This window comes from Diabrotica virgifera, chromosome 4, assembly GCF_917563875.1.
Source record: "Diabrotica virgifera virgifera chromosome 4, PGI_DIABVI_V3a".
NCBI lineage: Eukaryota > Metazoa > Arthropoda > Insecta > Coleoptera > Chrysomelidae > Diabrotica > Diabrotica virgifera.
Window position 1 is genome coordinate 107357430 of NC_065446.1, and position 23938 is coordinate 107381367.

Below are 23938 nucleotides of genomic sequence, written 5' to 3' on the forward strand. Positions count from 1 at the left end.
TAATTTGTTTAAATTTAAACAATTATTACACACTATTGACATTATATTTATGCAGTCACGGATTTACACAAAACCTACTTCATTCGACGTCTCTTGCACAGGTTGCTAAATCCTTATTGGTTATTTGATAATTATAAAATGTTTAATAAGAATAAAATTGTAAAATAAAACAGTTGTAACATCCATAATTTAGTTTGTATACTATAGTTAAATATAATAATTGTCTTATAGGTTATATATGTGTCTAAAGTTTAACCACGGATGTAAACAGAATATAACGTTACTCAGAATGCGGTAGTCCACGGATGTAAACAGAATATAACGTTACTCAGAATGAGGTAGTCAACTGTGCAGAAAAGAACTTTGCGGCACAGAAACGTCACTTTGCGGCACAGAAACGTCACTTTTCTGCACACTAATGTCAAATATCTTATACTGTGAGAAAATATCAAGTTTGCTAACATAAAACCGTGCAGAAAAGTGCACTTTGAATAGTGGTTGTAGAAAAAAACATTTTACTAAACTAGGGTCATTTTTAGTTCATAAACAATTTGAATAACTTTGTTAATATTGACTGTAGATTAAAACTACTTTGGGATTTGAAAATCTGGCATTTTTATACGAATTAAAAAAAACACTTTTGCCTACGTTAATTACAGTCAAAGTTAGCCACTTTTTTATTTAATTGACAGCTACTTTGTTTATAACAATTAAGCAACCCAACTAACGCCATTTCGAAGTTGAAGGTATATAGTTTATGTGTAAAAGTTTGAGTAAACTTTAAACTTCAACAGAGTTGTTAATAAAGCTTTAAAAATAACGTTCTAACGAAATCGATTTGTGGTCGGTGGAAATGAATTATTAAAATCCGTGCACTCAAAAAATGAAACTGATTCTTCAAACATATGCTGCGATTAATATCTCCAGAGCTTGTTGATGGATTTTGATAATATTTTTTTTTAAATTGTATGTACTCGTAGTCTTGTAGAGTACGTTGTGTACGTAAATCCCCACCTATCATTTCAAAATGTTAGGAGGAGTTCCCCTTATCACTCAGGGATATGAAAAATAGATTACGACCGATTCTAAGACCTACCGAATATACATATATAATTTCATAAAAATCGGTCATGCGGTCTCGGAGGAGTATGACAACTAACACTTTGACAGGAGAATTTTATAGATGTAAATATATAGATGGGTATTAACAAATAGGGGTCAGTGATCGAAAAGTGTAAATTAAGGGTTGTATGTATTTTTTATCCTACATCATATAAAATTAAGATAGACAATTTTGTCCAAAAAATTTAAACAAATGCCAGGGGGGCAACCCCCCTTATAACTTATGGGTATGAAAAATAGATTAAAACCTATTTTCAGTCCCATAGGATATACTTGTAAAATGTCATAAAAATCGGCCAAGCCGTTTCGGAGTAGTATGGTAACTAACACTGTTACAGGAGAATTTTATGTATATTGAAGTAACTGTGAAATAAATAATAAAAGTGGCTAACTTTGACCGTAATAAAATTAACATAGGCGAAAAGTTTTTTTTTAAATTTGTGTAAAAATACCAGCTTTTGAAATTACAAGGTAAATTTACTCTACAGTCAATATTAACAAAGCTATTCCAATTGTTTTCAAGCCAAAAATGTCTCTACCTTTGTAAAATGTTTTCGTAGTGACAAAAATTACTTTCTAATGATTTTCTTCGATTGAATGATTTGAAAAAAAAAACTATTGTTCTTTCATGTGGTTTTCACAGAATTTCTATATAATTATTATTTTCTGAACAATAACATTACAAAAAAAGCTCTTTGGGATAAACAAATTGAATAAAATTTAAACTAATTAACGAATCGTCTTAAAATTTTTTTTGCGATATATGGACTCTTTGACTCAACTTTTTGTGAAATATAAAAGCCGTAAGGTCACTTTCGCGAAAGTTATAGCAAATTTTTTATTTTCGAAATTTTAGTTTTATTTTGCAATTTTCGAAGCAACAAATTATCGGACCAAAATTAAAAAACTGCCGTTTTAAACATTGGCTTATCTACTTAAAGAAGAATACTATAAATAAGATATTTAATTATCCTATTTTTACCTGTAGCGATTTAAACGAAAAAACTGCCATTTTTGACCCTTATTTGTTAATAACTAAAATTCTCGTCCGAACTGTGACGGGCATTTTTGTATGTATAATGTATTAGGTATATAGTACCCAAAAAACCCATTTGCCACCTGGCTGCTCAAGTGTCCCGACAATAGTATATTGTACAATAAGAGAGAAAAAATACATATTTCTCACAAGCGCAGAAGTTTGTTGGCACGAGCCGAGGCACGAGGCGAGTGCCAACAAATCGAGCGAGAGAGAAATATGTCATTTTCTCTCGTGTTGTACACTGTACTTTTTCTATGGATGCATTTTTGTCAAGAGATAAAACTTCAAAATTAAATAATTTAGGTGCTTTTAGGTATATTATATGCCTAAATTGAAATAAAATACATATATGCACATAGGTATTTAATTTTCTTAATATTTATATACTTTATTTATTTAAAATTATAATCCACAGTTAATCAGTTTTAAAAGGTAATTTTTGATAAGTTTTGACAAGTTGTTTGACATTTTGTTTGACAAAAATATTATTTGTATTTGCATTGTGCATGTTACCATGGAAATGGCGATCATATGTATGTAAACCAGCGGTGAACCCGTGAGAAAAAATATTTCTCACTACAATGGGCGACTTTTCTCACTGCCTGAGAAATTGTTCATTTTGAATGTATGTAAGTAGTGAGAGAAGTTGCACATTCTATAGCATCCATAGAAAAAAACCTTATTTCCCTGGAGTATATACAGCAAAGTAATTTTTATATCAAAGTTTTTTTAATAGAGGAGTGCAAATAAAACGAAAACATGCATTGTTTCGGAAAAATTCAAACAAGCTTATATTTTTCTGAAACTTTTTTTGTTAGTTTATATACATGTTAAAGTAAAAAAGTTCTACTCGCAGATAAAAAAAAATAAAATAAATAATATAATATAAATAAAAATATAATATAAATAATTTTAAAAATATCGTTAAATTCAATATTTTACCTTGATCAAATAAGTTTCTATTTTGTTTTTGATTATGCTGAATCTTATACAGAAGCTCTTATACAATGTGTCTGCGTAGCTAAGAACCACATGGAAAACTTTTTTATTATCAATTTTACGAAAAAAAATTTATTCTGGATGAAATGCTCTGAATAGTTAAAAATCTAAAACTCAACCATCAGATATCAAATTTTATCAATTTTATACGAGTTATGTCAAAAATATGAATTTCGTTAAAGAGTAAAGTACCTTTATATTCCAGCATATCAAAAAATGCAATTATGAAAATTTGTTTGAAATTAGAAAGTATGTCTAAGTATACAATTACATCACTCTAATCGAAAAAAAAAAAATTTAAATTTTTTCTCAACTTACGGATACTCATCATTTTATTACAATTATGATAACTATTTTATTATCACTTTTACGAAAAAAAGTTAATTTTCATAAAATGCTCTCCCTGGTCTAAAATCTAAGATACAACCATCAGACATCAAACTTTTTTAATTTTATACGTGGTATGTAAAAAATATGAATTTTTCTTAAGAGTTAAGTGCCTTTATTATTCACAATATTTTTATTAGAAGGATGTAATTGAACACTAAAACAAATTTTTTAATTCCAAACAACTTTTCTTAATAACAATTTTCGATATTGTGGAATGTAATGGTACTTTACTCTTGAGTGAAATTCATATTTTTTGACATACCTCGTATAAAATTAATTAAATTTGATAGTTGATGATTGCATCTCAGATTATATACGATGCAGAGTATTTTATAAAGAATACCTTTTTTTCGTAAAACTGATAATAAAAAAGTTATCAATAGGTTTTAAGTTACGCAGACATACTGTATAAGAGCTCAAAATTTTTTTTTGCTGAACATTCATTATTGTCAAAGCTTATTATTAAATGTATTTTATACAGAAAAAAGTTTTCATCACTTTGTAAAAACATTTTTTTAGCTGGTAATGTTCGGTTTTTGTATTACATTTTGTTATCTTTCTAAATTTTCTTAAAAAGAAATAGTTTATTTCATTTCTACAGTAAAATAATTCAGTGCATTTTAGAGACTACATCCTAAGCTTTAAAAAAGCCATTACAAAATTGTAATAGATCTGTTCTAGCTTGAATAATACCGTCTTAAAGTGGTGGTAATTCTCTAAAACTACGAAGATTTCAAAAATTACATTTTTTGAGACGTCATATCATTTGAATTAAATTTTTGAGATTTTTTTTGCTTGAAAGGTGGGTTGTGCAAAACTGAGAGTTTTATAAGAGAAACTCTATTAGTTACACATTTTTAAATCATTTTTAAACAAAATTCATGTAAGGCTCACTTTCCTCCAACACCGTATTTATGCCCATACATTTTATTTCTTTCTATTATAACCATAAGATAGCTTAATTATTTTTCTTTTATGTTTAATTTGTAAAATTTCATTTGATCCATTAGTTAAAGAATTATATTAAAATAACTCAACCATGCACTTCGCCGTACGTTAGTTTACAGTGCGCCAATGTTTGTGGGAAGGGTGACTTTAGCGTTATAATTAAAAAATTATAGAAGATACAGATTTAATTTTAGAAAATTCTTTATATAAGGTTTTTTTTGTAAAATTTTCTGAATTTTTCAATGGTCAAGTCAGTTTTTTTCTAAAATTTATATTTTCGGAGTTATTTAAAAAAAACATCTAATTTCGTAGTTCATTTGTTTAATAAAAAATGAAGCACCCACTTCTCGAGTAGAACTTTTTGATATGTTGTTTATTAAACATGTCTTAATGAAATTACAAAAAGTTCTATCTTGTTTGATTTTTTCCGAAGTGAAAATCTATATGCACTCCCCTATAATATGAATTTTAATTTAGGAGTTGGCTGTATACCATAGTCGTTTAGAAACTTTACATTGAAGTGAATACTTATGGGTCATTCAACGAATATACGACTCTCTTGGATTATTTTTTCTTCTTCCTCTTCTTCCTTCTTGTATGTAGGCTTTAAAGCCCGTTTCTTCTTCAATATTAGCCTCCTAAATTGTTTAAGTTATCGCACCATCTTTTTCTTGGTCTGCCAATACTTCTTCGTCCATTTGGTGACTTATCTTGTGCTATTTGTACTATCCTATCCTCTGCCATTCTACTAATGTTCCACTCCTGTTTCTGTTTTGCCACCCATCCATTTATGTCTTCTACATTGTATGATCTTCTTATGTTTTCGCTTCTCTCCCTATCCAAAAGACTTTTCCCTCATATTCGTCGGAGTATTTTCATTTCTGTTGTTTCTAGTAGTCATCTCGTTTTAGATGTGTCAGGTCTTGTCTCCGCCGTGTATGTCAATATAGGTCTAATTGCTGCTTTATAGATTCTTGCTTTTGTGTCTTGTCTTTGGTGTTTGTTGTTGTTGTTTGGATTATCTTGACAACGAATATTTTACTGGGCAACATAAGAAGTACGAAAGTAAATGGCTCTAATTATTATTCCAATAAACTTCTTCTTCTTTAAGTACCGTGCCCAAATTTTTAGGCGTGGGTAGCTTCCATAACAATTTGCCGATATCGTTCTCGATCTTGTGCGGCATGTAATAATTGATCTGCTGATAAGCCAGTCCATTGACGAAGGTTTCGGAGCCATGAATATTTCTTTCGACCAATTCCTCTTTTTCCGTCGATCTTTCCATTGAGTATTAACTGCAGCATCCTGTATCTGCTACCTCTCATTATATGCCCCAGATATTCAAGTTTTCTCTTTTTTATCATCTTCATTAAGTCACCTTCGCCTTGACCTACTCTGTTTAAGACTTCTCTGTTTGAAATGCGTTGAACCCAAGATATTCTGAGCATTCTACGATACGACCACATCTCAAAGGCTTCTAATTTGTTCATCATGTTAACCTTCATGATCCAGGTTTCACATCCATATAGTAATACAGGATACACATAACATTTTAGGAACTTGATTCTTAGTTGTAAGTTCAGCTGAGACTTGCTCAGAATAGATATAAGTTTCATAAATGCTCCTCTTGCAATTTCTATACGAGTTTTAATTTCTTTATCCGGATTTAGTGTCTCGTTTATCCAAAATCCTAAGTATTTAAAATGGTTAACTTTTGTTATTGATTCATCATTGACAATTAGTTGCATAGGGCCGACGTCTTGTTTACTAACCACAAGTAATTTTGTCTTTGTTGCATTTATGTTAAGTCCGTTATTGGAGCATTCTCTAGTGACTCGATCTATAAGGAATTGAAGATCTTCGATATTTTCAACCATGATCGCGGTGTCGTCTGCATATCTGATGTTGTTAATAGTTTCTCCCCCGATTCGAACTCCACATTGTCCTTCCAAGGCTTCCAATTTTCAACATTCCAGGCATTCCAATAAACAACAATGTAATTTTCAATTTACTTTCGTTCTTCATATTTTGCACAGTAAAATATTCGTTGTCGAGGTAATCCAATAGAGTCGGATATTCATTGAATGACCCATATGTTGCAATTATTAGTATCCATTTTATTAAAAATGGATACTAAAATTAAAATTTTTAAAACCAAGTTTTTTGGTCTTGTCAAACCATCATCAGTGAACTCTATCGTTTTTACTTTCCAATTTATTCATGACTTTAACAATTATTTTATTTAGTTTTTATTTCAATGTATTTATACTTAACACTACTTACACTAAAACATGATTAATTACAATTATTTATATTTCTCGACAATAATACCCAATCATAACACACCCAAGACATAAATACCTTGGAGCAACGATGACTGCAGATAACGATACGACTGCACGGAAGAGATTAAAGGGAGAATTCAGCCAGCAAACAGATGTATGTATAGCCTCCACAATACTATTAAATCTAAGAGCCTTACACAAGCATTAAAGATCAGAATATATAAAACAGTGATTAGACCGGTGCTCATGTATGGGTGTGAGACGTGGACTCTGACCAATGCAATTGAAAGGAAACTCAGCTGTTTTGAGAGAAAAATCCTCAGAAGGATCTTTGGAACTTATCTTATCATGACCCTAATAGCAACCAATACCGAATGAGAACAAATGTTGAGGTATAAGGCAAGCGACGTAGTCCAAGAAATTAAATCTCAGCGTCTAACATGGACTGGCTATGTCCATAGACTTCCTAATAACCGCCTTGCCAAGTTGATCTGGGAGGAAGCCCCCACAGGAAGAAGGCCCTTAGGACGCCCACGAATACGATGGAGAGACAATATGCTCTAGGATTTAAGAACAATGGGGCTACCCACTGTCCCAACTATGATGGACGATCGTTCGAGGTGGAAGCGAATTGTGTAGTCAGTCAGACTGCTTCTAAAATCTAAACTATTATCTTATATACCTACTTTATATCCGGTTAGCTGGTTTTCCCTTACATGTACTAGAGTGGAACATAGAGGGGGACTCTTTCGTGACGTCACGCAGAGACGCAGAGACTTTCTAGAAAAGACTGGTCGGCTTCCCGCTAGGATGGGGAGGCTGGCGTAACAGAACTTTGAAGTACTTGCTATATAACCTCATCACCTAGCAGTGGGTGGGTTTAAATTAAATATTCCATAGTTAAAAGTATTCAGATTAACGACATAATGTCAATGATTAAAACGGTTTTTCTCTTTTCACAAGTCTTTTTTCAAACGTTTTTAAATTAGCGGGAGAAATTGACTATTACTTACTCTAAATTCGCCTACGTATATTAAAATGCTACGTCTGGTCGACTCTTCTCTGTGCAGTTAAAATGTGGACTCTTAAAACATCAACCGTAAATAAATTTGAGGCCTTTAAAATGTGGATCTACCGGAGAATTCTCAAAATTTCATGGACATCTCGTATCTCAAACGAAAAAGAGCTGCATAGAATAGAGAAATTTTCAACACAGTGAAAGTTAGAAAAACATCACACCTAGGCCACAAACTGAGAAATAATAAGTACCAATATGCTCAACTAATAGTGGAACAAAAGATCGAGGGCAAGAGAGGACTAGGACTAAATTTTGAATATCTAATAAGAACAGCTAAAGACAGAGAAGAGTTTGCACTGTAGTAGCCAACCTCCATTGAGGAGAGGGCACTTTAAGATGAAGAAGGTGGAAATTGTATATACAATTATTTGATGCGAATATGTTAACCACTCTTGCACTTTTCTGCAAGATTTTGTTATTACACGGTCCTAAACTGCAAAAAGCAACTTATATTCATTACAAGTAATTGGACTTCTTAAGTCCTAGGTTTTCACCCAAAGTAATCGAAAGTAGAACTGGAAGACGATATTTGAATTTTACGTGTAACTTTGCGTGGATTGATATACGAATTTACTAATTTTGAGTCATTTTTACTAAACTTTGACATTTGTCACCTCATTTGTAATTCTACCCGGTATAATGGCGGAGGAGTTATATTGGCGGTCGTACGGACCGACAGAAAGATTGCCTAGGTCAAATATCTCACCTTTAGTACCATCCTTGGATTATAAGCTTTCATTTGACACCTTATTTATCATTCTAGCTGGTATAATGATGAAGGAGTAATATTCGCGGTCGGACGGACCGACGGACAGACCGCCTAGGTCAACTATCTCACCTTTAGTACCATCCTTGGATTATCAGCTTTCATTTGACATCTCATTTGTCATTCTACCTGGTATAATGACGGAGAAGTTATATTCGCGGTCGTACGGACCGACGGAAAGACAGCCTAGGTCAAATATCTCACCTTTAGTACCATCCTTGGATCATAAGCTTTCATTTGACACCTCATTTATCATTCTATCTGGTATAATGATGGAGGAGTTATATTCGCGGTCGGACAGACCGACGGACAGACCGCCAAGGTCAAATATCTCACCTTTAGTACCATCCTTGGATTATCAGCTTTCATTTTACACCTCATTTGTCATTCTACCTGGTATAATGACGGAGGAGTTATATTCCCGGTCGTACGGACCGACGGAAAGACAGCCTGGGTCAAATATCTCACCTTTACTACCATCCTTGGAGTATCAGCTTTCATTTGACACCTCATTTGTCATTCTACCTGGTATAATGACGGAGAAGTTATATTCGCGGTCGTACGGACCGACGGAAAGACAGCCTAGGTCAAATATCTTACCTTTAGTACCATCCTTGGATTATAAGCTTTTATTTGACACCTCATTTATCATTCAAGCTGGTATAATAATGGAGGAGTTATATTCGCGGTCGGAGGGACCGACGCACAGACCGCCTAAGTCAAATATGTCACCTTTAGTACCATCCTTGGATTATAAGCTTTCATTTGACACCTCATTTGTCATTCTACCTGGTATAATGACGGAGGAGTTATATTCGCAGTCATACGGACCGACGGAAAGACAGCCTAGGTCTAATATCTCACCTTTAGTACCATCCTTGGATTATAAGCTTTCATTTGACACCTCATTTGTCATTCTACCTGGTATAATGATGGAGGAGTTATATTCGCGGTCGGACAGACCGACGGACAGACCGCCAAGGTCAAATATCTCACCTTTAGTACCATCCTTTTATTAGCAGCTTTCAGTTGACACCTCATTTGTCATTCTAGCTAATATATTGACGGAGGAGTTGTGATTACAGACAGACGGACGGACAGACGGACGTGGATAATACAAAGTTTTCACATTTTTTCAAAATTGGGTGAAAACAATAGTACAGATAACTATTTTAGTAGGTACTCTACCATTTAAACTAAATCTAACAGTTAGTAGTATGAATCCAGATTAGAAAAACGTTAAACAATGTACTTACCTTATTTGGCATATGCAAATATACTCCTTTTTTGAAGAGCATCATTGCGCAATCAGCATGCCCGTTGAGAGATGCAATATGCATCAGCGTTGAACCATCTTTTGTCCTCTCGAGAATGCTGGCTTTAAATTTGTCGGCCAAGAGCTCAATGATATTCGCGTGTCCATTTTCGGCAGCTGTAGAAGATTTTACGAAATTATTATCCACAAATTTCCAACACACTAAGTAGTAAAATTTTATATGATATGTATAATAAACTTTAGAATTACTAGAGAAATATAAATAGAATTACTATACTAAATTTAGAATCAAGATGCAGTAGAAATAAACAAACCAAGACACGTTAAATGCTACTAAGAGCACTCCCAAATCATAATTTACAATGTATATGTTACGGTAAAAGTAGATAATCTGGTAATTGTACACAATTACCGGTAATTGTATACAATTACCAGAGTCGACGGTAAATGAAGAAATATTCTTTAAAATTAATTTATTTCCTACTTTTACCGGTAATTCTATATATTTCCCAGAGGATCTTGGTAAAAGTAAAAAATTCAAATTATAACGATCGACACGTAAGCGGAATGCCACAATACATAACTGTAGCAATCATAACGATCTATTTGAATCTGTGTGGAAGCAAGTAGATAATTAAGTCGAGTTCATTTTTGTCTACCAAGATCACTTATCACTTATAACATTTGTTATAATATATATAACAAGTTGCATTAGGAGCTCCTAGTATTCTTCAAAGCGACAATGGACGAGAATTCTCCAACATAATTTTAGAAGAACTGTGCTCCATGTGGAAAGATTTGAAGATAGTGCACGGTAAGCCAAGACACAATCAGTCACAAGGATCTGTTGTACGTGCGGATAAAGACATTGAAAATATACTAAGTTCCTAAATGGAAAGCAACCAAACAAACAAGTTGTCAGAGGGTCTTCGATCTGTACAATTCGCAAATAACCGAGCTTACCCTTCTGGCATCAAGTGCAGTCCGTATGAAGCTATTTTTGTGGTTGCTGCCAAAATTGGTTTCAAAACTTCATCACTGCCAGAAGATGCTCTAGAAAATATTTCTACTGCAGAAGATTTGGTAGTAGAAGAACAATCAAATTTCTAATCAAATTTCAGAAAGGCGAGATTATATTGGAATTAAACGGATATGTGGAAAGGAAGGTCTGAAAAAGCAAGCGAAGAAAATGCTTAAAACATCAAACTTTAATGTTGAACTCCTCTTTTATTTAGAATAAGGTCTACCTTTTTTGATTAAAGAATAGGTATTTGAACTGTGGCAGTTACAGTTTTTGATATAAATATAAAGTTCATCGGATAATATTGTAACTACCCTTACGATGTTCTTATATGGCATACATATATTATCTACCTGCACAAAATTATCGGAACTTAGGAGCCAGTGCTCCTAAGCTCCTAAGCTCCTTAAAATGCTATGTATTCAGTACTTTGCTCTACGGTGTTGAGTCATGGACTCTTAAACAGAGGAATATTAAAAATCTTGAAAGCTTTGAGATGTGGTGCTACCGCCGTATACTAAGAATAAGTTGGGTGGATAAAATTACAAATGAAGAAGTAATACGCAGAATAAATAACGAGCCAGAAGTTCTACTGAATATAAAAAAGAGAAAACTTGAATACTTAGGCCACCTGATGAGGGGACAAAAGTACACATTCCTACAAAATATAATGCAAGAAAAAATCCAAGGACGAAGAAATCCAGGCCGTAGAAGAATGTCCTGGATGAGAAATTTGAGAGAGTGGTTTGGCTGTACCACTAACGAATTGTTCAAAACAGCAGTAAATAAAATTAGAATCGCCCTAATGATATCCAATCTCCGATAGGAGAGGCACTCAAAGAAGAAGAAGGAGCCAGTGCGGCGAATAAAATTGTAACTATTGTAGTTAATCGCTTATTCTACAAATAATTCAAATATTTTTTGTATTTACGATATTACTCCATTCGGAATCTTTCTTATAAATGCAGTTAGAGCCACACCAATCATATTGGCAGATAGAGCATAAAAAGTTGTACAAGAACACTGTAACTCAAAATCGCCAAAAATGTTAGTTATAACGTTATTCTATGCAGGGGTCGATATGGCCTTTATAGAGCGTGTTGAGGCCTTCGACCCTGTCAACAAAGAAGTATTCTTCTTCTTTACGTGCCATCTCCGCGACGAAGGTAGGAAATCATTATTGCTATTCTCACTTTTGATACTACAGCCCGAAAGAGTTCAGTTGAGCTGCATCCAAACCATTATCTGAGATTTCTCAGCCAGGACATTTTTCTCCTACCTATGCTGCGCCTTCCTTGAATCTTTCCCTGCATAATTAATTTTAGGAGTTCATATCTGTCACCACGTGTTATATGACCCAATTATTGAAGTTTTCTTATTTTGATGGAATCCAGTATCTCCCTGCTGTTCTGTATTCTCCTTAGTACTTCCTCATTGGTTATTCTGTCTGTCCAGGAGATTGTCAGCATTCTTCGATACGTCCACATCTCAAATGCTTCCAATCTATTAAGGCATTGTTTATTGAGAGTCCATGTCTCAACACCATACAAGAGAACAGAAAATACATAACATTTTACTATTACTATATAACATTTAACTCGCTTTCTAAGATTTAGGCTGAGGTCTCTACTACATAATATTTGTTTCATATTAGTAAATGCACTTCTAGCCTTTTCTATTCTAATTCCGATTTCTTTGGTATGGTCGTTTGTTTCACTAAAGAAGTACTCTGGAACATCTTAACCTCTGTTAGATATCCTCAAAATTTTATTAACACAGTGCGGCTACAGCATGACAATATAACTGCCATCATTCGTACTGGTGATGGAACCACTAAGCCTTTTCAGATTACCGCGGGTGTTAAACAGTTGTATATATTTGCTCCGACATTGTTTTTCATTTTCGTAGAAACAGTAATGCATTATGTTTGGAAAACCTTATCACCAGTTATAAAAATATTATACTGATTTGTCGTAAGACTGGTTAACCTTAACAGACTCCACGGGAAAACCAAAGTGTCTCTAAATTCAGTAATCGAGCTTTAGTATGCAGATAATAACATGAGCATGGGTAACCTATACAGGCATATAACAGGTCCTTTACTAGCCTTCACCAGTATCTAACGCATCCGAACCATCTATCACAGTTAATGATGAAAGTCTTAAAAACATGGATCACTTTTCTTACATCGACAATCATCAGCGATTATCATTAAAGCACTGTGCCAACTGAGATGTGCCAGTGCAGCTTTTGATGTCCTTATGACAAGGGTCTTTGACAGCATCGACATAAATCTTTACATTTACCACGTCATAGTGAATTTACCCAAGAACATAGCTGCGGCAACACAAATGTGTGTAAGTAACTCCTTTGCACAAGTTAGAATAGGGGGAAAATATCAAATGCTTTCTGCGTAAATTCTGGACTGAGCCAGGGAGATCCGTTGTCTCCATTGTTTTTTAACCTGGCCTTAGAATATGTCATGCGAAAAATTTATCCAAAAATCAAACCAGACATAACTGCTCGGGGAGAAAAAATCATACTCGCCTTTGCCGATGACGTAGACGCAGTAGCACAGTCAACATTAGAAATTAAGGATATTTTCTCGAGCTTTGAAGAAGCTGCATTAAAAATCGGTCTAAAAATAAATGAAGACAAAACAAAATACATGGTCGTCTCAAAACAAGAACGACGGCGAATAAGGCAAAATATTACTATAAACGATCATAACTTCGAAGTGGTTAAAAATTTTTCCACCTACCTCTACCGAAAGTATACTTTTTCGGACCTGATTGTAGGGACCAAAGTTGTACTTTTCCTCCCTAGGGAGGAAAAGTAAAAGTGACATCATAATATTTAATTCATGAAATATAACTTATTGACGCCCTGTACAATATCTATTTTCCATTACGTAAGTATCTATACATTTTAACGTTTATTTATAAAACACCCTTTATTTTGCAGAATGGCAAAAAACAGTAAATTGTTATTTTGATTTAACAATGTTTACATTAATAAATTTGACTTATATTTGACAGTTGACAGTTATATTGTACCTACTTGTTAGTTGTAGTTCTAATAAATTTTGTTGGTTAGTTACATAAATAAATTAAGTAAAAATGAAAAAAAAAATGACTTGTTATTTGAGGAAGGTGGAAAAACCATATGTATAACATGGGAGTAAAGTGCCTTTTCCTCCCTTGAATGATTACTGCCCTCCGCTACGCGTCGGGCAGTAAACTTCATTCTCAGGAGGAAAAAGCACTTTCCTCCCTTTTTATACAAATAGCTATTAAATATCTAGGAGCAACAATCACAAATGACAACAAATTAGAGCGAGAAGTTGAAACGCGAATAATGGCAGGAAACAGATCTTTCTTTGCAATGAAACGTCTAATGAAGTCAAAACTTCTTTCACGAGGTGCAAAAATCCAGATATGTAAGACCATAATACGACCAGCAGTCGCGTATGGAAGCGAAACATGGACGCTAACAAAAAGAGAAGTAAATAAATTGCTGGTGCTGGGAACGTAAAATCCTTCGAATGATGTATGGCCCTTGCAGAGACAGCGTGACAAACGAATGGAGGCGCAGATACAATAACGAGCTAGAGTCTCTATTCGGAAAAGAAAATCTAGTCAGATATATAAAGGCTAATAGACTCAGATGGGCAGGGCATGTGATACGCAGTAATGACAATCGCCTTATAAACAATGTGTTCTGGGAAAGGCCAGATGGAAGAAGGTCTGTAGGGCGGCCTAGAAAAAGGTGGAAAGATGCAGTCAAAGAAGATCTAGAGAAAATGGGAGTAAAACAATGGGAAATAGTGCCACAGGACCGACAAACATGGAAGGCAATAGTAAACGCGGCAAAGACTCACGAAGAGTTGTAGCGCCATTGATTATGATGATGAGTGAATCCTACATTAGCTAGTACATTCTTCTTCTTATTGCGCCGTCTCCTTTTGAAGGTTGGCGATATCCAAATGGCAACTGTAGATTGGGAAACTGCTGCACGAAAAATTTCTGCAGATGAGCGATAAAACCATCTTCTCAGGTCCTTCAACCACGAGTTCTGGCGTCTTCCTTCCAATCTTTTGCCATGTACTTTACCTTCTAATATGATTTGAAGTAGATCATATCTTTTCCCTCTTAACACATGACCCAAGTATTGCATTTTTCTTTTTTGGATTATTCTTAGTAATTATTTTTGTTTGTCATGCGCCGAAGTACCTCATTATTAGAAACTTTTTGTACCCATGGAATTCTCAGCATCCATCTGTATAAAGGGTGAGTCACCACTAACGCGACGGAAGATTACAGCGAAATGGTAAAGGATTTAAAAAAATATTTAATTAGTTGTTTTTAAATTATCTACATTTTAAAAAAATCTACATTTTAAAATTATTTTGAAATATGCAGGGTGTCCCAATAAATGGCGGCGTATCAAAATTATATTTTTTCTTATGGAACACCCTATATTTTATTGCATTTTTTAATTGTCCGCAAAAAAATAAGGTATAGTTTCATAAGGCTTCCCTATATGTACCTATGTACAGAGTGTTCTGAGTTATGGTGACTTTTCTTAAAATGTAAAGTTTTAAAAGAAGGCTTATTCTCAAGTTATTTAAGAAATTATAAAAAAATACTTTTACATCTAAATATTTAAATATTGGTTGAATGTATTTCATGATTAATTGTTACACATTTATTTATAGGGTGTTTAAAATTTACAGTTTTATTATTGGATTATTCAATGTGTCATATGATTCTTATTTTAAATGGAACACCATGTATATTAATAAATAATTATACTAAACAAATCTGCCTCCTTGGAATGGTATATGGATGTCCTATACCTAGGTGTCATAGTTTTTGCGTAATTTACAATTATTAAAATTCTTAATCTGTAAATCGATTTTAAAACAAAAGATGTAGTTAATTAATGGCATTGTATGACATTGTCATTTTATGTCAGTACGGTCTGGTAATAATTTTATAATTATTGTATTCCATGATTGATTATTACACATTTATTTATAGGGTGCTCAAAATTTACAGTTTCATTATTAGATTATTTGATGTGTCATATGATGCTTATTTTAAATAAAACACCATGTATGTTAATAAATTATTATACTAAACACAGGTTCCTCTTTCGAATGGTATAGGGATGTTCTATAACTAGGAGTAATAGTTTTTGCGTAATTTACAATTTTCTTAAACGGTAAATTGATTTTAAAAATAATATTTATGCACTCTCGATTTTTAAACTGTACGAAATAAATGTTTGTTTACTGTATGTAGGCTGCTAATTTATGTTGTGTAGGATAGGATGATGAAATGTGTATACTGCCCATACTGACACAACTATCAACAATTCATCATTCCATCCTACACAACACAAATTAGCAGCCTACCATAGCATGATACATAGACTGACAGAAATTCCCATGTCAAAAAATAACTTCGAGATAGAACTGAACATCATTAAACAAATAGCAGTAAATAATGGCTATAACGAACAAACAGTTAACAAAATTTTAAACCAAAAACTCCATAAGAAAGCCCTGAAATTAGTCTATCCACCACCACAGAAAGAACCCAGTACCCTCTGCTCTATCACATATACTGGCAAGATAACAACAAAAATAGCCAGATACATAAAAAAGAAAGGAATAACACCAGCTTTCAGAACTAACAACAACTTAAGCAAATATATTAAGAACAATAAGGGCCGAAAGATAAAACAACTACAGAGTGGTATTTACAAACTAACTTGTGGTGACTGCCCAAAACTTACATCGGTCAAACTGGCAGAACCTTTGACAAACGGATAGCAGAACACAAACAGGCTTTCAATAATAGAAAAACAGACACTTCTACATACGCACTTCATCTTCTATTCTAGATCATAATCATTCTTTTAATGAACAGTTTCAAATTCTGCATATTCAAAATAAAGGCCTTAAGCTATCTTTATTAGAATCTATGGAAATTAATAAATTGAAAAATACAGATATAATTCTGAATGACCAACTCGAGATAAACAGCTCCCCACTCCTCAACCTCTTCAGTTAAAAGACTTTAAAAAGGCAAACCCATAGTAATCTAAATCACTTGAGAAAGGCACTCTGCCGAAACAGCTGTAGTCACATAGTTGTAATACATTTTGTGAAAGTATAGAAAACAAACGTTTTCAGTGTTTTATTGTTATATAAAATGAACTTCCATCAAGTAACAGTCGAATCCATCAATTATTTAAAAATACCAAATAAATGTGACATCGACTTTAATACTTGGGAAGACGCAGCCACAGACCGACCGATATGGAGAAGAAAAGTGTATGAAGGTGCCAGAAACTAAACGATACCAACAAAGTCATGAATTTGAGAAGATAAATAGAAGCAATGAACGACGAATTAACCATTTAAGTAATTCACAGCAACTGGCTACCAACGCAGACTAGGTATGTCGTGATGCCTATGATTATAAATGAAACCCAAAAACCAAAACAACAATATATAAGAAATTATTCCTGTTCGAAAACATGAACTATTTCTAAATTGGATGCAGATGCAAATCAGAAAACTCCTTTTTAAAATAGATATATCAAAATCCTAGATAGGTGAAATGTAATATTCTTCATAAAAAGAGATAAGCTAAGATGAACAGTAAACCTGTCAAGAGCGATGGAAAACTATTCTCACAGACTACCAAAATTATGAATATTTATTGTAGAAGATAGAAGTAGAAACACCCTTAAAACCAGTTGTAGGCAAATTAGCAATGAACGATGATGTTATTTGCGCCATTCAGTATTACAACAAATCTTTGTATCAAGATATGTTCTTGGTTTGAATATTATTTGAATTTATTATTGTATGTTACTTTAGTGTCAGAAAAGTCATAAATACACATTTTGTTATGCCTAATTTGCTAATCTACTAATGGCGTGCGGGCATAATAAATCAGAAAAATATAATAAGGAGTGGTTTTGGAAGGTCGCGTTTGAATATGACGTTATAACCAGAAATAAAAATAATCAGAAAAGTGCTTGAAAAGCTTTCTTTAAAATACTCCTAGTGGTTTTTCTATAATTTGCTAAATTACCATAATTATTTCATTTTTGCGTGCACAAGCTGGAGCTTAATGACTTCCAAGTATTATCGATTGTTAGAGAAGAAGAAAATATTACCGTTGCAATCTTGATTATAGGCTATTTAGGTCAACGTTATAATTTGGGCATTTCTTTTACATATAGTAAATTATAGTTCTTGTTAAATATATTTCACGAATTTGCAGCTGTTTTGAATCATCGTTAGACACTTGACAGCCTTAATATTACTAAACTTATCCAAAGCCACTGACCATAAAGTAAACATAAAACATTACTTGGCCGTGAAATGTTCGTGGTGCTGCAATGTTTTCATGTGTATAAAAAAATTCACCAGAATCAGCTGTAAGGCATTCGTATTTGTTATTAGACGTGAATATGTCGAAATAATGTTGAGGTCAGTACTGTTATTTGTTGATAGTTGTGGTTCGGCACGTCGGCATCGTTTTGTATTATACTCGTAAATAATATAATGTTGTTAAACTGAAGACGTTGGCTATGAATTTATTTAACTAAGTACCAAAAGGCAGTTTAAATACCAGCCTGTCTTTATTTATTACCACAAGCCAATGGTTCGCTCTACTGTACACCATAAGAAGTACGAAAGTAAATTGGTCTAGTAATAAAAATATGAAACATGAGTTATTTCTAAATTGACTTAAAAAATCGTTTTATAAGATTTTTACAGTTATTTACAGTAAATAGCAAGAAGTTATTTACAGTAAATCCTTATGATATAATTCATGTGCACTGCACATTTTACTCGAAAATGTTTGTTTGCCTAGCAGTTTTTTCCTTTTTTCCTCAATATTAGGTTATAAAATATTTAGACTGCCCATTTACCATTGTGAGTTCAATCCCATTGAACATATTTGGGAAATATGCAAAACTTACTACTATAACTATATTGGGCGTAACGATTATAATAACGAAGTGCGGAAATATCAAAAGTTAATAGAAGAATGTACTCCTTTTTCTTCTTCTTCTTCTTTTTGTATAGACATGACACTCTCTCTGTTTTTTCAATGTGCCTCTAGTAAGTTGTCGATCTATCGATTTCGTGGTCTTCCCACTGATCGTCTTCCTAAAGGGGACCTGTCTCTCGCTGTCCTATTTGTTGCCATTCGGCTTATGTGGTCATTCAATTCTATTCTTCTGTTTCTTATCCAGTTATTAATGTTGTCCACCTTGCATCTCCGTCGTATATCTGTACTAATAATCGATTTTTCGAAGGGTTTTCATCTCCGCTGTGTCGAGCAATCTTTTGGTCCTCTCTGTGTCGGGTCGTGTTTCTGCCGCTTATGTCATTAGGTATTGGTCTGATGACTATTTTGTAAATTCTGCCTTTCATTTCTTTTTCGATGTTTTTATTTCTCCATAATATTGTGTCATTCAGGCAACCTGCGGCTCTGTTTGCTCTATTCACTTGATCTTCCACTTCTATTTCGAGCCTTTCGTAGCTAGATAGTGTGATGCCTAAACTCCATCACTTGTTCTATTATCTGACACTCCAGCTCCAATTTACATCTTAATAAATTTGCTGTTATAACCATGCATTTTGTCTTTTTTGGGAAAATTAACATAATATTATGTTAAATTTTGTGGCGGTCATCTTTACTTTGAGAGATTAGTATTGCATCGTCTGCATAGCAGAATATTTTAAGTTGTTTTTCTCCCATTTGATATCATTTTTTAGTTCTTACTTTTTTTATTATTTCGTCCATTATCAGGTTGAACAATAGTTGTTTTTCTCCCATTTGGTATCCTTTTTTAGTTTTTACTTTTTTTATTATTTTATCCATGATCAGGTTGAACAATAAAGGACTCAAGGAATCTTATCCCATTACCAGCTTCAATTGGATCAGTTAGTTCATCTTCTACTTTTACTTTTATTGTGTTCTTCTGGTAGATGTTTTCGATCGCTTTAATTATTCCTAGAGGTACCTCTCTTGAGTATAACAAATGGACAACGTCCTTTAATTTGACCCTGTCAAATGCTTTCTTTAGGTCCACGAAACATAAATATGCTGGTGTGTTGTATTCTAACTATTTCTCTTGAACTTGCCTCATTATAAATATAGCGTCAGTGCATGATCTTCCCGACCTAAAACCTTGTTGTTCTTCTGCTAATGTTATAATTTCATTCAGTTTGTTTGTTATCACTTTGGTTGTTAATTTTAATGTTGTGTCTATTCTAACTATTTGTCTCCTTTTTTTGAAGAGAGGTAGGTATTAGGATGCTTGATATCCATTCTTGTGGTATCCTGTTTTGTTCTGTTATTTTTTGTATTAGTTTTAACAGTTGTTTAGTTAGATCTTGTCCTCCTTACTTTAGGAGTTTGTTCGATATTCTGTCCTATCCTGGAGATTTTCTATTTTTTAATTCTCTTAATGCTTCCTTTATCTTTCCCTCCCCGATGTTTATTTCTTCGTTTGTTGTAACTTCAGGTGTTGGTGGTTCATTATCGTCGCCTTTAACAAATTGAGATCGGAAGTAGTCTGCCCATGGTTTCCTTCTGAATGTTTTTATTAATTCGTTCATATTAGAATAGATTCGTTATTGGCAAGGTTAGCAACCTACCAATCGGAAAAACTAATACTGCTTAAAGAAACAATGCAGAAGAATGTCGGACGCATGAAAATCGCATCGAAGCAATTAACTCAGTAATCATTTACAATTCAAATTAAGATAGTGACTATTAATCTAATTCTTGATTATACAGTAAGGTAATATGTTTTAATTTGCTAAGGTACTAGTACACTTTAGAAGACCAAAAATAAGTGATATGGTGCCGATGTGTCCTTTTGCCCTGGGGGTGAATTTCACCCCATCTCGGGGGTGAAAAAATATATGTCCAAGATAAGTCCCGAAATGGATAAACTGACTAATTTTAAGCAACTTTTGTTCTATAGAGTTTTTTCACCAAATCAATACTTTTCGAGTTATTTTCTAGTGAATATGTTCATTTTTCAACAAAATAACCACGTTTTTAGACAGTTTTTCGCAAATAATTCAAAACGTAAGCATTTTGTTGAACAAAATATTCTTAGCAAAACTATGGTGTATAAAAAAGTGAAAAGAATGGTGTATATATTAGGTCTCTATACCTGACAAAAGCAGAGTTACAGCTAATGAAAAATAGGTTCATATTCGAAAAGTTCCAAATAGAATAATTCAATGTGAAATATCCAAATAATGTTATTCTTGGGGAAAATACATTACAACTTTCTTAAAGTGTTTAAAAAAAGCTTTATTTTTGTTTTTTATAAAAAAATTTCTAGCATCAAATGTAAGCAAGTTCCCAAGTAGCACCGAATGGGTTTACGCTCAAAATAAAGTTGGTCCCTTTTGTTTTGGCAAAAAAAATCAGGAAGATCATCCCTCAATTAGCAATTTAAATAAAATTAATCGTTACCGTTTCACAAGTTACTTTAATTATGTTGTGTTTATATGATATGTAAGTTTCATCGATTCAAAGTGCTTATTTTTGAAAAAACTTGGTTTAAAAGTAAAATTTTTAAAAATTTTAATTTTGAAAAAATGCTTTTCTTCAAAATAACTTTATAATTATTTATGATATAAGTGTTAAAAGTACACGTTTCAGGTACGCATGTGAAAGTTTGCAGAATGAGCGATAGCGAGTTCTGCAATTCACATGAGTGCCTTAAAAATGTACTTTTTAACACGCATATCATACAATATTTTTCTACAAACGTACGAGTTTCTTACAAACTCGTAATTACAGGACAATATCTACAAAAACTTTTACTTGAACTTGACTGACATTCCTTTTTATATTTTGTTGACATTACATCCAAATTGCCTATACGGTCAATACGAACTGTAGTGCCATAAAAATTTTAAAGCACTAGTGCCTTAAAGTAGCATTTTTAACGCTCGTATTTTTTTTAACACGGTTAAAAAATTGCATTTTTAACACGGTTGTAGAAAAAAATTGTTAGAGATACCAAAAATCTTAAACAATAAAAAAGCCGGCTTTACTTTTCTGAATATTTTGAATTTTTTGGTTTTTCTGTAAGACAAAAATTGGTTAAGATTCGGTGTTTCTAAATTTGCATACACTCGTGATAAGTGACTCGTTCAAGCGCTTTTAACTACAGCTCTTTCAAAAATAAGGATCTTGAACCGATGAAACTTACAGATCATTTGATCAATACATACGTGAGTAACAAGCTTGTGAAGTGGTAACCATTAAGTTAATTTGAAATGCTAATTAGGGGGTGATTTTCCTGATTTCTTACCAAAAAAAGGGACCAACTTTATTTTGAGCGTAACTTGTTTACTTTTGATGCTAAAAAATTTTTTTGAAAAACAAAAATAAGCATTTTTTAAACACTTTAAAAAAGTTTAAATGAGTTTTCCCCAAAAAAGTGCTTCGTTTTTTGGTTATGGCACGTTAAAATATTCGATATGGAATTTGACGAATATGAACCTATTTTTCATTAACTATAACTGCTTCTACTAGGTATAGTGACCTAATATATACACCATGTTTTTCACTTTTTTACGTGCTATATTTTTTATAAGAACTTTTTTTCGACCAAATACTTATTTTTTGAGTTATTTGCGAAAAACCATCTGAAAATGTGGTTATTTTGTAGAAAAATTAACATATTCACTCGCAAATAACTCGAAAAGTATTAACTTGGTGAAAAAACTTTATAGAACAAAAGTTGCTTAGAATTAGTCATTTTATCAATTTCCGGACTTATTTCGAATATATATTTTTCACCCCCAAAAGGGGGTGAAACTCACTCCTACTGCAAAAGAACACATCGGCACAATATCACTTTTTTTCTTTGACTTGTTAGCTATGTGTATGCCAAATTTCATGTCAATCCAAGCGGTTCTTTAAAATTTAGAGGTTTTGAAATATTTCACCGTTAAAGAACGTACTACCTGTAAAATGACGATTGCTATATTTTGTCTAATCTTCGTTTATCTTATTAAACTTCTTTTTCATAAAGACATCGTTGTTGGCTGTGCCAATAAAATCCCCGCTATAGTTTTACCTCCCAGTGTAATCCGTCATAAATATTTTGTGTTAGAATCTTCTGTTAGAACTTCGCTGTTTTCGCTAGTTTTTTGTTTTTAAATATAGTGTTATTGGTCTGTTTAAATCTTTTATTGTCCTTTAGAAGGTCCGAACGAAAATATGCCGTTAGTTGGGTGAATTTATGTACCATTCAGGCCACACACAGAGTAACGGTTCCCCTCTGTAAATATTTTTCCATAAAAATGCATATCTTTTGAATTCAAATTAATTTTCGGTTGAGACAGTGTGTAGTGAAGTTCGATATTAAATGTTGGGAGACCCCTGTCATGGGCAAAGATATTTTTGATCCCTTTCATATATCTATTTTTTCTTATATTTCTCACCACTATGAACGACCCGCCCATACCTAATCTACCAATACTGAGCAAGGGAGCCTTCAAGCCTATTGTGTTCCAAGGACCGGCGTTCTAAGATTAATTCTTCATAATCTAGATCACTAAAGTAGAAGCCACAGTTAGAATGCAATGCAGGTAGCATAGGGCAATGTATTTCTTACCGGAGAACGGCCAACCACGTTGCCGGTTTGCCCCGAGCGGTGCATTAGGACCGGATTTAAGAATCATAACACTGGAATATATAGTTCAAGCAATCTATATAGTGTAATAGGTAAGATTTGTAGCTTTCTTTGGGTTGTTCTTCTTTAATATTAGGCCGGCAGCTGGTGTTTTCTGGTAATTAAATATGTAGTTAAAAATATTTATTTATACTTAGGTAAATACCGTTAAAGCAGGACATAATATTGTATGTGTTAAAATTAATTTTATCAATTTTTTAATAACATTTAACCTCACAGGGACCTCCCTCTTACCGCATGCTTGCA

The 23938-nt window shown here is 33.1% G+C and overlaps 1 protein-coding gene across 2 annotated transcripts in view; it reads right to left on the minus strand.

The window, feature by feature from the left end:
- Window positions 1-23938, minus strand: part of LOC114325672 (serine/threonine-protein phosphatase 6 regulatory ankyrin repeat subunit A) — a 314485-nt gene that overhangs the window by 119123 nt on the left and 171424 nt on the right. For both annotated transcript variants that reach the window (XM_028273796.2, XM_028273793.2), the window contains exon 8: window positions 9884-10059. In XM_028273796.2, the coding sequence (XP_028129597.1) occupies window positions 9884-10059 (176 nt within the window). The remainder of the gene's footprint in view (window positions 1-9883; window positions 10060-23938) is intronic.